General features: G+C 42.2%; 1 protein-coding gene across 4 annotated transcripts in view; it reads right to left on the bottom strand.

The window, feature by feature from the left end:
• Positions 1–2,472: 2,472 nt before the first annotated feature.
• rbm17 (RNA binding motif protein 17) overlaps positions 2,473–13,607 on the bottom strand; it is a 28,864-nt gene continuing 17,729 nt past the window's right edge. For 2 of the 4 annotated variants that reach the window (XM_080022190.1, XM_080022193.1), the window contains exons 8-13: positions 13,052–13,203; positions 12,520–12,573; positions 11,952–12,028; positions 8,008–8,106; positions 7,840–7,912; positions 2,473–2,649 (exon numbers count right to left, since the gene is read on the bottom strand). In XM_080022190.1, the coding sequence (XP_079878316.1) occupies positions 2,546–2,649; positions 7,840–7,912; positions 8,008–8,106; positions 11,952–12,028; positions 12,520–12,573; positions 13,052–13,203 (559 nt within the window). In that variant the 3' untranslated portion in view covers positions 2,473–2,545. The remainder of the gene's footprint in view (positions 2,650–7,839; positions 7,913–8,007; positions 8,107–11,951; positions 12,029–12,519; positions 12,574–13,051; positions 13,204–13,607) is intronic. The other 2 variants (XM_080022192.1, XM_080022191.1) reach the window with 2 other exon arrangements.

Consider the following 13,607-nt stretch of genomic DNA (forward strand, 5'->3'; position numbering starts at 1 on the left):
GTATAATAGTGATAATAATAATGCATAATTATTATAATAATTTATAATGTGGAATAATAATGTATAATAGTAATAATGTATAATAATGATTATGTATATAACAATAATAATAATAATGTATAATTATTATAATAATTTATAATAATGTATAATAGCAAAAATGTATAATTATTATTATAATTTATAATGTCGAATAATAATGTATAATAGTAATCATAATAATGTATACTGTATAATAATAATGTATATTATCACAGGGCTCTGTTATACTCTGTTATTTCTGCAGTAGAACTTGCTGCTACGTCACTGGGGAACTGTTATTCTCAGCTAAAGTTGTTAAACTAGACGAACTGATCATAAAATCATTTGAAATCAATATTCAGTGCTGATGAGTTCATGTACTTAGGAATGAGCAGCAGACGGTGGTCGTACCTTATGCATCACCAACACATCTTATACTGTCAAACACATCCAGGTGAAAAGGTGAACTTCTCCTCAAGGACCCAGTGAGTATTTGAAGGTGACGGAGGTGGAGTAGCACTGTGACCGCTCCACCCGTCACACTTGATATTTAGGTCAGCAACCTCATTGTGTGCGCACACACACACACACACCTGACATTGACCTCAATATCCATCAACACTGCACCTCCTCAGCCTCAGGTTCCCCCTCCCTCCCTCCCTCCTCTGAATTAAAACTTCTCTGCTGGGATCCACCGTGACACCATTCCCCCCCCGCCCCCGGGGAAAGAGAATCTCTTGCGTAAAAGTGTTTTTTGTTTTTTTTTAGTTTTTCATCCGTGTCTTGTCGTTGGAGGAGACGACACCACCTGAGCAGGCGGGAATTCAACCTAGGGCTTCTTGCTGTGAGGCAGCAGTGCAGGCACCGTGCCACCCAAATGATCAATCGTTATTATTAACACTTAACTATATGTTGCACGTTATGCTAATTTACAGTTAGCATCACGCTAGCACAAACCCTGGAATGCAAACAATAACCCCGAAAAAAAACCTGAATCAGTATTTCCCAGACTAACACTGCTTACAGTGACTTGGATCTATGGCACTGGTCAGATTAAGGTCCGTGATATGATTCAGAGCTTCCTCCACCCGCTTCTCCACATCCATAACATTGAGATGAACGTTTTCACAGACAAGTGAAACAAAAGGATCCTCGTTCTGCGCTTTAACCATCTGTTTAAGGAAGTGACGTCACCTTGACTTCTTCGTTTGTACACGTTGGTACACGCCCCCTCCACAGTGATGTCACCGTGTGTGTGTAAAAGTAGTAGGACTTAAAGGTTGAATTCTATCAAAAAGGTTTCACATTGTGACTTCACATCACATGGAATATGGAGGAATGATCTTCACCTGGACGCTCGCTTTAAAGGAAACCATGGTTCGGCGTTGTTCAGCGTCTCGGTAAGTGAACTGTGTTTCCCCATGTCATCTAAATGGAATATTAAACTCCACGGTTTAACATTTATCCACTTTTTAGAAATTAAAAATATTGAATAAAGTATTGAAAACACGTTGAGATTAAATAAACACAAGGAACACCAATCTGAAAAATGGAATTTTCCTTCCTGAAAGGTTTGTTATTTATTTGGCTGCTCCAGGCCATTTTAGAAACACTCAAGTAAGCAGGTTTTGCTGCGGTGGGTCATATGCCACCAAATAAAATGTCTGTTGATTATTGCTTTTCTCACCTTTTCTCGAATCCACTCTTCATATCTAAAGATGGATTATAAATATATAGATTCAATATCGTAGAATGACTCCAATTGAGAAACCATTTTGTCGGCCTTTGCAACCACCTGCAGATGAACGGCCGGTAACTCGGCAGCAACTTTGAAAAGTTAAGAATCAGGCCCGGAGGCGTTTCTAAATAGTGTGATTAGATATGAATCAATACCAGTATGTACAAACCTGTTCATGGAAACAATCAGACCAGGGGGCACAGTGCACTGCTGCCTCACAGCAAGAAGGTCCTGGGTTCGATACCTGCCTGGGGCGCTGTTGGCACCGTGCTCCGGTGGGTTATCTCCCAATGAGGAGCCTTTCTGTGTGGAGTTTGAATGTTCTCCCCGTGCTCACATGGGGTTTCCTCCACCTACCGTCAGTAAGGACCCCCACCCAAAACACGGGGTTTCCTCCTTGTAACATCAGTAAGGACCCCCACCCAAAACATGGTTTCCTCCTTGTAACATCAGCTAGGACCCCCACCCAAAACATGCAGAACATCATGGTCTGACCAGCGATGGACCTTTTAACTGTCTCCGGGCGTGGCTGAACGCTGCCCACTGCTCCTGGCTGCCCCCTGGAGGAAGGACAAGCCAGGACAGTAAAAAGCAGAGACCTCATTTCACCGTTTGAAGCATGCGTCGTGTGATCAATGAAGATTCTTCTTAGACCAACATTCAACTCTTCAGTGAAGGGAAAGATAACTCTGTTTTTTAACAAAAGTCACTCGTTTATTGTATTTCTGTGCAGGAAGTCAGAGGCTCGGATCAAAGTATTTACAGATGGAGGCTCGTGGTCGAGGTTCAAACCTGTTCTCCCAGGTTCAGAACACGGAACTTGTCCAGGTTGTAGAAACAAGCTTTGACCACACGACCGCCAAAATATCGACCGTTCAGATCCACAACGGCTGGAGAGAGGGAGAGACAGACAGAGAGAGAGAGAGAGACAGACAAAGACAGACAGAGAGAGACAGACAGACAGAGAGAGAGGGAGAGACAGACAGAGAGAGAATTCATTTTATTGAACATAAACAATACATTTGTTGGACTGAAAAACTACTGGAAATATCTCCATCACCTGTTGGGGAGCAGGGTGGGGTTAGGGGTGGGGGGCAGTGTTTCTCTCCAGGCGGTTCCCACTTTAATCCAGACGCCAAATGAAAATATTGGATTTATCTCCAGAATATTGGAGCGTTTCTATAATAAAACCACAGACTTCCATTTCCTTCCAGACGACAAAAACATGAAATCTCTGACTGAAGACACATCAAATAAAAACTAAATGTTTTGTTTTCAAGTTTCATTCTGAGCAGCTTAAATATATTTCGTGAAGCAGTTCAACAAGGTGACGTTAACCTGAAAGAACTTTGAATTGTCCTTGTGTATGAAATGTGCTGCACAAATAAACTTGCTTTGCCTTTAATGGCAAAACCTGATGTTTTCAAACAGACTGATTGCCACTTCCTGTGGAGCAACCCAGCAACCCAGAACCTTGTTCCCGTGAAGCGGGAACAAGGTTCTGGGTTGAGAGCGGGGCCGTCCTGCCCACGTCCAGGTGGCTTCCCTCCCGCCCTCAGGTCATGCAGGTTGAGGGCTGAGACACACCCGCCCACCGCCTTGATCCAGAGCCTACAAGCGTGGCTGGTCCCCAGGCACCATTGTATCGGTGCTGAGGATGGGTGATATGTCCATGAATTTCCCAAAGATAAATAAACAACAACTTCTTCTTCTTCTTCTTCTTCTTTCAGAGGATGAAAGGAAGAAAGGAAATGGTTTGTGCGACGCTAACGCCTTGTGAGCGCTGCGGCTGCGGAGCTTCTCAGAAAAACACAAGTGAGGGATGGAGGGACGGGAAAAAGGATCATTTGGAGCGCCAGACGTACAGACCCAACAGATGACCTCGTTGTTTCGCAGCAATAAAATAAAAATGAAGGATAGACCAGAGACACGGAGCTTTATCAAGGGACGACCTCAGGTCGTGTAAAAGGAGTTTCTTCGTGAGTGGATGTGAGTTTGTTTGTTTGTTTGTCTGCGTTCCAGAGAAAAGCCCAGCCGGCTCGTTCCTGGAAGGCTCTTGGTTTCCCGACTTGGCTGCAACGGCGCCGGCTTATTAACTCCACATTTCAAATCGCCCGCGGGGTTTTGTTGACATGGCCTTAGATGAAGCTTGTGTCTCTTTCATCGACCGTGCTGTTGGTGGAAAGATCCGTGAAGATCCACTCTGCATCAGATTTACCGCCTGGATTCGGGGCTTTCCACGTGCCATTTGACTTTCAAATGAAACAAACCAACACGGGGCTCTTTCACCAAGCGCCGGTGGCGCCAATTCCTGAGCAAGGCTTTTTTTGTAATTTATATATATATATATATATATATATACATATATATTCTCTTAGTCTCATAGTCTCTTATTGTGATATTGACATCATATGAATCTCTCTTCTGGCCCTTTGTCCTGTATTACAGAGGTGGACAAATTTGCTGGTACCCTTCGATGAAAAAATTAGAACCCACAATTTTCTCTGAAATAACTTGAAACTTAAAAAAGTAATTGGCATCCATCATTGTTTGTTTTCCATATTTAATAGAAATCAGACTTTGTTTTTGATTTTTGATTCAACTGAATATTTTGCTTCATAAAACAAATGAAAATGGCCTGGACAAAAATGTCGGGACCCATAACCTCATATTTTGTTGTACAACCTTTAGAGGCGATCACTGCAATCAAGCGATTTGTGAAGCTCTCAATGAGACTTGTGCCCCTGTCAACAGGTAGTTTGGCCCACTCTTCCTGAGCAAACTGCTCCAGCTGCCTCAGGTTTGAAGGGGGCCTTCTCCAGGCTGCATGTTTCAGCTCTGTCCATAGATGTTCCATAGGATTCAGATCAGGGCTCATAGAAGGCCGACGCAGCAAAGTAGCCCCAAAACATAACCGAGCCTCCTCCATGTTCCACAGTAGGTGTGGTGTTCTTTTCTTTGAAAGCTTCACTTTTTTCGTCTGTGAACATAGAGCTGATGTGATTTGCCAAAAAGCTCCAGTTTTGACTCATCTGTCCAAAGGACATTGACCCAGAAGCGCTGTGGCTTGTCAATATGCATTTTAGCTTATTCCATTCTGGCTTTTTTATGTTTTTCTTACAAAAGTGGAGTCCTCCTGTGTCTTCTTCCATGGAACCCACTGTCACTCAAAAAGCGACGGGCGGTGCGATCAGACACTGATGTACCTTGACCTTGGAGTACAGCTTGTACCACTTTGGACGTTGTCCTCGGCTCTTTTTCCATTGGCACTATCCTTCTGTTCAATCTGAGGTTCATTTTCCTCTTGTGGCCGCGTCCAGGGAGGTTGGCTACAGTCCCATGGACCCTAAACTTCTTAATAATATTTACAAGTGTAGTCCCAGGAACATCAAGCTGCTTGGAGATGCTCTTGTAAACTTTACCTTTAACGTGCTTGTCCGTCATGTTCTTTCTGATCTCCTCAGACAACGCTTTGCTTTTCTTTCCATGTTCAGTGTGGTGCACACCATGATACCAAACAGCAGAGTGACGACTCTTCTCCATTTAAATAGGGTGAATGACTGATTATCAGATTGAAGACATGAGTGATACCAATTCAAGAAAACAGTCTGTTTGAAATATCACTATTATCCAATTATTTATAATCTTTTCTAAGGGATACCAACAAATCCGTCCAGGCCATTTTAGAATATAATTGATCTCTTTTCACAGTTTTTGCTTTAGGCATGCAGGTATACATGAGAAAATTGGTTTTCATTTCACACTTTTCAGGAGGAATGAAGCATTGTTTCAATGAGCTGTAAGGGTACCAACACATTTGTCCACGTCTGTACATCCGTATTACACCGATATTGTGATATGAGACGAGATAGCGTCTGGGATTTTGCTTTTAATGACTTTAAGATGCCTTAAAGACAACATTAAACTATTTAACAACCTTAAACCATATCACCATAACCAAAATCCTAGACAATATCTAGTCTCATATCACAATATTGACATAATATCCACACTACTCCCAGCACAGCTCCCATCCCGGCAGCATACACCATAACATGATCACATCAATGTCCTTAAACCCACCTGTATCATCTGGGATTTCGGTTTGTGTTACTTTAGTTTCAGAAAATATTTAATCATATTGCAATATTCCGATAAAATTGATATTTTCATATGAGAGTTGATATCACCTGGGATTTTTTTTTGGTTTGCATTACTTTACTGAAACGCAGTGTTAAAAACAATCAATATGATCATCAATGATAATCGATGATGATGAGTGATATGAGACCAGATATCGGCGGGAATTACGGTTATTACATAAAGTGATGCAAACCAAAATCGCAGAATTTATCTTGTGGCTTTACCCTAATATGGTGATAAAGTATGAGACGATATGGGATTTGGGGTTGGTTTTAAGAGGCTTGCAAAAAACCCCCCAAAAAAAACAAAACTATATTGTGCCGTTATCAATTTCAGACGATATCCATTCTCAAATCACGATACCGATACGAAAAGGATTTCTGGTCCAGCTCTAACACTGTGTTATCCAACCGTCCAATTAATCCTAATTTCCCTGCTGGCTGTCCTGGAAGGCGCTGTGTTCTCCTTCCAGGGAGGAGGGATGGAGGGAGCTGGGCCGGGAGTGATGTAACACCTCAGGGGGTACCGGTCTCACCTGCTTCCTGATTTGGGCCGACACATTTAGATACGGACCCACTTTAACCCACTTTAACCCACCTCAACGGAGCGCTGACATAACGCCCAGCGGAGCCTTGCTCAACACCTCAGGGTAACTAAGAATGTTTCCTCCATAATAACAATGACAAGACCAATCGGGCGCTAGGGTATCTCAGCAGTTATTAATTGTTGTTTTTTTTTTCTTAAGTGGCCAACGGTTCTCAATGTGGGGTCTGGGAACCCTCCCCAGGGTCTCTCCAGGAAAATGAAGAATAGTTAAACTTCACTGTTATTTATTTCTAGGGGCAGGCAGGCAAGTCTGGACTAAATCACATCCAACCATGTTGGATCTTCTCAGATCTTCTCAGATTGGGAAGACTCCTTTCAAATCAGTCTGTGGTCTTCATTCACATTATAAAGTGACAGTAAATGAAGGGATCTCAATTCAAACACATCTTCAAGTCACTTCATATGCTTGCTATCTTGTGAATTCTACATTTACATTTATTGTTGTTGTTCATTTCATATTGCCAATTTTTCAGGTTTATCAATATCGTTTTTTGTCGAGGTTCACGGCCTATTCCTGTCTTGTTTATTTCAGGGTTATTGTATGCAAAACCAATTTTGCAAAACGTGATTAAACCCTGTGGGGAAGATCAGGGCCAATATGGAAGCAAAGACAAGCACATCTCGAAATTCCAGAAATTGACTTTGATACAGTTCCATATCAAACGGTTTCACCCTTCGCTGCCAACTCCCTCACTCTGAAGAGGTTAGCAGTGCCGGAGCGTAGAAACCGCTGCAGCTTTTATTTTATTTGACGGATCCTTCTGCAATGACCTAGAAAAACTGTGCCAGCATTTTAAAGTCAAGGGTGTTCATCTCCACGCTGTCGTCATGACGGTGAAATCAGAGACTGAAGTAAGAAAATAATTCGCTGGGGAACGATCGTGATCCTTGATGATCGCAATAGATGATCCCAAATCTGAAAACGAGTATTAAACGCAATTTGGTAGATCTACTTTGATGAGCTTATTCTTATTCTGTTTTTAATGAATTTATTAATTTGCCTTCTATTAGCATAAAGGACTTTAAGTCACATGTCATGAATGACAGGTTCTATACAAAAAAAGGTTATTATTATGAAACAAAAATCTTGGCCAATGTTTGTTGATTGACTTATCTGTATTGTTATAGATAAACACTTAATAAAAGCTGAATACATCAATTAACGAGACAAACAATTCCTGGTGAACTTGTCAATGTGCCGACCTGGCTGCACGACAGTTCTCTTTATTATGTTCATTTCATATTTTCAAGTTTTTTTTCCAAAGTTTTGACACTCATTGGAGTATTTGGTAAAGTTCACTGAGTGAGAGTGGACGGGAAAGACGACGTACCTTTAATGGCTGATTCCACTCTTTCAAACTCCAGGAATATGCGGACGGCCTCGTCGTCCGTCACGACAGCGATCTGAGGGGACGGAGGCGGCTCGTCACGACAACAACAACAAGCTAAACATAAACACCGAGCACTGAACCGGGGGGGGGGGGGGGGGGCGCTCTCACCTCAAAGATGACACATTTGGTGACTTTGCCGTACTTCTCACACTCCTCCTTGGTTTCCCCTTCCAGGTCTTCGTCCACCTCGCCGCGGCCCACCATGTTCTGGAAGAAAGGATGTGAACAACAGAGAAAACAAAGGTTGCGGTGAGGCCCCATGAGAAAGCCACTTTTTTGTTCGTTTATTTTCAAATTGTTCATGTTTTTTTTAATTACATTTTATTTATTGTTTAATTGTTGATTGTAATGTTTTTAGTTCATTGCACATTGCCAAATAATTTGTATATTTTTAGGATTTATTTTTGTTTGTTATTATTTTCCTGGCTTGTTTTTAAGTTCATTTGTATTGTTATTTTTTTAGGTTTATTGCACATTGCCATATTATTTTTGATTTATTTTCAAGTTTTGAGCTTATTGTTTTGCCAAATAGTCTTTTTTTTGGGGGGGGTTTATTTCATTTTTTATTGATAATCTTTAGCTTAACTGTTTCGCGGCCTCATTCTTCTTGTATTCTTTTTTTTGTGTTAATTTTAGGTTTAACGCATATTGTCAATTCTTCTCTATTTTTATTCTATTACTTATATTATCGCCTGTGGTTTTTGATGAAGGCCGCTCCTAAAACTGCAGTTTCCCTCAGGGTACAATAGAGTACCCAGATGGATGGGTACTCTCACTGTAATTATTTTTGGTTCATGTACATTTGGAACGAGGCTTGGAAGAGCGGAAAGGAGCCGCTGCTATCGGTCAAAGCTAAATACTATAAAAACATCTCAAAATGCTCAAAAAAACAAGCACCAGTAACATCGACTCACAAAAGTCTAAATTATTCTCAATATTTATTTACCACATGGAATGGACAAAGAAAAATGTGAATGCAGCTCCTGTTGGGCAGCGTTTTGTTTTTAAAACAGCGACCTGAATCCAACCCTCTGCTGGAAGGTAAGAGGGAGGCCGACGGAGAGGCTCCACCTCAGCACCACCCCTCCACCCCTCCATCCTCTGGATGACCTCTCCTCACTCCCAAATGACACAGATTATTACACTGCTCCACTTGGAAGACAGAACTGAATTCACCAACAAAGCATCGTCCCGTTGACCCTGAGCTGAACACTGGGCTTTTAGAAAAGACTCCCAGAAGCTGAGAAGCAGTGGCTCTCAATGTGGGGTCCGGGGACCACCCAGGGGTCCTTCAAGAGGATCCAGGGGGTCCAAAGCGAAATGATGAATAGATAGACTTCAACACAATTTAATTTAGAAGACGCTAGCCCCATTAGAGAAAACAGAAGAATGAGCATTTGACTGGATACACAGGTGTTGAGGTTCACACTAAATCACATCTGAGACGGTTGTTGGGATCCGTGGCCTAGCGGTGCCAAACTGAGGATCCTTGATATGAATCACCCTCAAAATGCCCCTTCATGAAATGCCTTCAGGTCAGATTTCTTTCCACTCACAGTATTTGTGCAGGTTTTTCTTGATTAGTAGTATTAGTTTGTTTTACCGTTGTGTTGCATTCTGAGTTATTCATGTGTGTTAGTGATGTCTTGATTGTTTTAGGAGGTTGTCAGCCACTTTAAGAACATTAAACCTTTACTTTCAATCACAAAGGCATGAATTCCTTCAGGTGATAAAGTAGAGCATTTATTCAACTCATTACATAATTAGCGAGGATAGTTTGGCACTAAAGAAAATGCAAGGTGAGGACAGGATGCAAGAAGTTGAAGTTGCTGCCATCTGCCGGCAGAAAGCAGTATAGCAGAGCTTTAGCACCTGGAATCCTTTCAGGAGTGTTCCGCTACTTTTCAACCCAGACATTGTTAAAATGTTGGTGTCCATCATTCATAACTATTCATTGCACAACCTCTTCTGCAGCTTCTCACTGTGACTAAATACAGTGCCACGGGGAAATGGTTTAGCACTTAAGCCTGCCTTTCTGCATTTCTGTGTGGAGTTTGCATGTTCTCCCCGTGCTCACATGGGGTTTCCTCCACCTCACGTCAGTAAGGACCCCCACCAAAAACATGCACCCATCATTGTCTGACCAGCAATGGACATTTATCACCTGGTCCCCGGGCGCGTCCACGTATGCTGCCCACTGCTCCTGACTGTGCCCTCGGAGGAAGGACAAGCCAAGATGGGTCAAAAGCAGAGGAGCCATTTCACCGGCCACCATCAAAGCATGTGCATGTGTGTGTGTGTGCAAGCATGTAGTGTGGTGTGTTGCGTGACTAATAAAGACTGTTTCTTCTCTTCTTTTCTTCTTCTGAAAAAACATTTCCTTCCAAAAACACAAAATTCACCTAATAGTCACGTGTCTTAGTGTATTTTTTTTAAAACATGTTTTGAATAACGCACCAACTAGTCTCTAATGCAGATGGAGGCACAAGTCACTAAGAGCCAGAAAAACCTAAAAAAAATGCAGTTCACTATTATTTATTTTCGGCATAACATCAAGACGGATGACTGACTACATGGTGAGTTTTCCGTCTTCAAAACGGAGATCGTGGCCTTTTTTAAAGTGGTCAACGTTTGCCCCGTTGGACTGCATTGAGGCAGTGACAAGCTGCAGCTCAACCAACATTTTAATAAGTTCTGAAAAACAGCAGACTTGTCCGACAAACACGTTGCACCATGAAATATAAATGTATTTTTCGTATGACATCAGAAAAGACATTTTAAATATAAATAAATCTGCATAGAGACACATCCAACCTCAAAGTCAGCAAACGTCACCCACAGACCCTCTGAGGATTCACAAATATGGAACATAAACAAAAACACGCTTTAATGAATCCCTTTCCCTGTGGGAACGTACGTCCAGGCTGTATATATAACCCAGGGTAATGTACGTTTCAGCCGCCAAGGGCCGACACGGTGCGTTTCACCGACGCCCAGTTTCAACGCGTTAACGTCTGGATATAAAATCGTTCAAGTCGTTCTTACAACTCCAGCGAAGTTGACAAAGCGAGCGTTCTACATCGTCCGAGCCTCTGAGGATGGTGATCAACCTCCATGTCTGACCCGCTCAGCACTCAACAGCCACAGCTAAAGGGAAAGCCCTCCTTCCTGTTCCTCCTCAATTAATCTTTCAAGTTTTCCTTCCTTTCTCACCCCGTTGGCGGTTTGAGGGTCAGTGAGAGTAATAAAGAGGATGTGAGGATCCCTGACACAGAGCACTCTGTGTAAAGAGAGGAAAACAAGCCTCAGGATCCATGACACGGTGACATGTTTTCACAGTTTAACACCTCAAAACAAAAGAAGCCACCGCTCCAGGCAGGAGGAATCACCAAAGTATCACACCCCCCTGCGCTGCCGTTTGGGTTTTCCAAACGACAGCGCATTTGGAAAACCCAAGAAATGAAGAAGTAAAAAGATGCCAAACCCATTTTAAAGAACAGCATGAGCGTGTTGTTGAGGTAATGCATTCTGGGATATCAAGAACACAAATAAGAATGATGTTGATCCACTGGGTGACATGGGGTGATATGCCCTGGTGTTTTTAGCAATTTTTGAATTTTGGAATACAGGTACACCTCACTTAACGACCAAGTTCCGTTCCTACGACCAGATCGTTGATTAGTCGATAAGCGAGCAGCCGCCGCCTTTATGCAAACTAGGGCTACAGAAACGAAATTCAAAACTTGAATAGAATTTCAATTTAAAATATAATCATATATTCCAAATTCTGAAATTTCCACTCAATTGTTCTGGTTACGTTAGCGAATCAATTCACATGTGATGAGCAATAAAGTTCAATATAAGTTCATCCAGTTAGTTGCACAGTGAACACGCATTCGAGAAAATAATCCTGGTTGACGGCGTTCGACGTCCCAGGAGACGTTCATTCGTCATGTCTGAGGCTGTGCTGTTAAAATAACAGCAACAAAACTTTCCTCCTCCAGCTCTCCATCCCTGTCTTGTCTCGTACAGACTTTGGAGGCGGGACTTACCCGGAGCAGCACCACTTTAGTGGGACACTTGAGGATCTCCGTGAGCGGGTTGGCCTCCGACTTCTTGGACGGGTCGGCTGATTGGACGAGAAGGAAAAGAGAGGGAGAGAGAGAGAGAGAGGTCACGGGCGTTCTTATTGACTGGCTAAAACTGGCCAAAGAGGGAAGGAGTCAATGACTTAGAAATCACAGATAAAAACCCTTTAGAACATCTGATTTCATGACTTTACCAGGTCTTTTGAATAGGTACATCTGTGTCAGAGTATTTGTACTTTTACTAAAGATACTAGTTTCACTGAGTAGTTCTTTGATCAACTGCTCACAAACAGACATTTTTCTGGGCAAAGACCTAGAGGTTGTGTTAGATTTCAACACACCGTCTTCACAGCCAGACATTTGGAAGAACCTTTTATTTCTCATCTTATATTTGGGAACAAAGTGTTTAATAGACGTCTAAAAACTGAGAGACAAGTTAAACATCATCCACACACAGTCTCAATATCCAGTCAAACGCTACAGTTGGGACAGGAAGTGATGTGTATGGCAAGGAAGGAAGGGGAAGACCAACCTGAGGAGCCGCCGGCCACTGGTTCAGCAGCGCCTGATTGGCTGGATCCTGCTGCTTGGACACACACACACACACACACACACACACACACACACACACACACACACACACACAGTAAATCAAAAGTATTTCACACTGCAACGTTGGCTACAGCAGGTTTCCAGTAAGAAGTGACGCAACTCCATGTTTCTAGTCTCCAAATTGGACCGACCTATCAGGCCAACCTGATAAAATATAATAAAAAATAAAGCATATCATATCAAGTCTGTCTGACGGTCATGTGAGCTTCCCCTTCCCTAAAAGGAGATTTAAAGGGTTTTTCTTAATGTCGTAAACGTTTGCCCCTTTGGACTGCATTGAAGCACGACGAGAAGCCTCAGCAGAGTGGTACGTTTCTCAACAGCAAAGCCTTCAGTGAGGTTGTTGCTAACAACATTTTAAAATATGATAAAGTTCTGGGTTAGAAAACTATGAGAACCTTTCCATTGGAAATACAGACTAAATGATAAATACATATATAATTAAGAGTTACGTTTCTCGGCGGCATCCCCGATGATGATCTTGCCGCCCCTCTTGCTGGTCTTCTCCACGGACAGCGCTGTGCTCAGGCCCTGCTCGTGCTTCCCCAGACCCTGACCCTCCCGAAAACCGTACTTCTGCATGATCTTATGGGCCACCGTCCCTCTGCCAAAACACACACAAAATTCAGATGAGCCATGTTATTCACTTCACCTGTCAGTGGTTTAATGTTAAAATATATCTCCTGTCTCTCCATATTTTCATCGATTTTGTGACTTTACAGCAGATTTTCTCCAAACTTACAATGTAATTAGCCAAGTTTGTTGTGGTTGTCTTTGAAGTTAAACTGCAGAAATTGTGCGAGTCAAACAAAGAAAAGCGGTGTATTTTTACTCGTCCTCTGATAATCCCTTCCTATGATAATACACATTCTCTTTATCAAGGAACAACTGGAGATATTTTAACATTTATTAAGACATGAGGAACCTTGTGCTCAAAGACTTGAGTTCTAGTAATAGGTCTATAAAATCACTTATACAATCCAAATACAATTCCAAATAAATAAAGAG

Source organism: Zeus faber (genome assembly GCF_960531495.2).
Source record: "Zeus faber genome assembly, chromosome: 21".
NCBI lineage: Eukaryota > Metazoa > Chordata > Actinopteri > Zeiformes > Zeidae > Zeus > Zeus faber.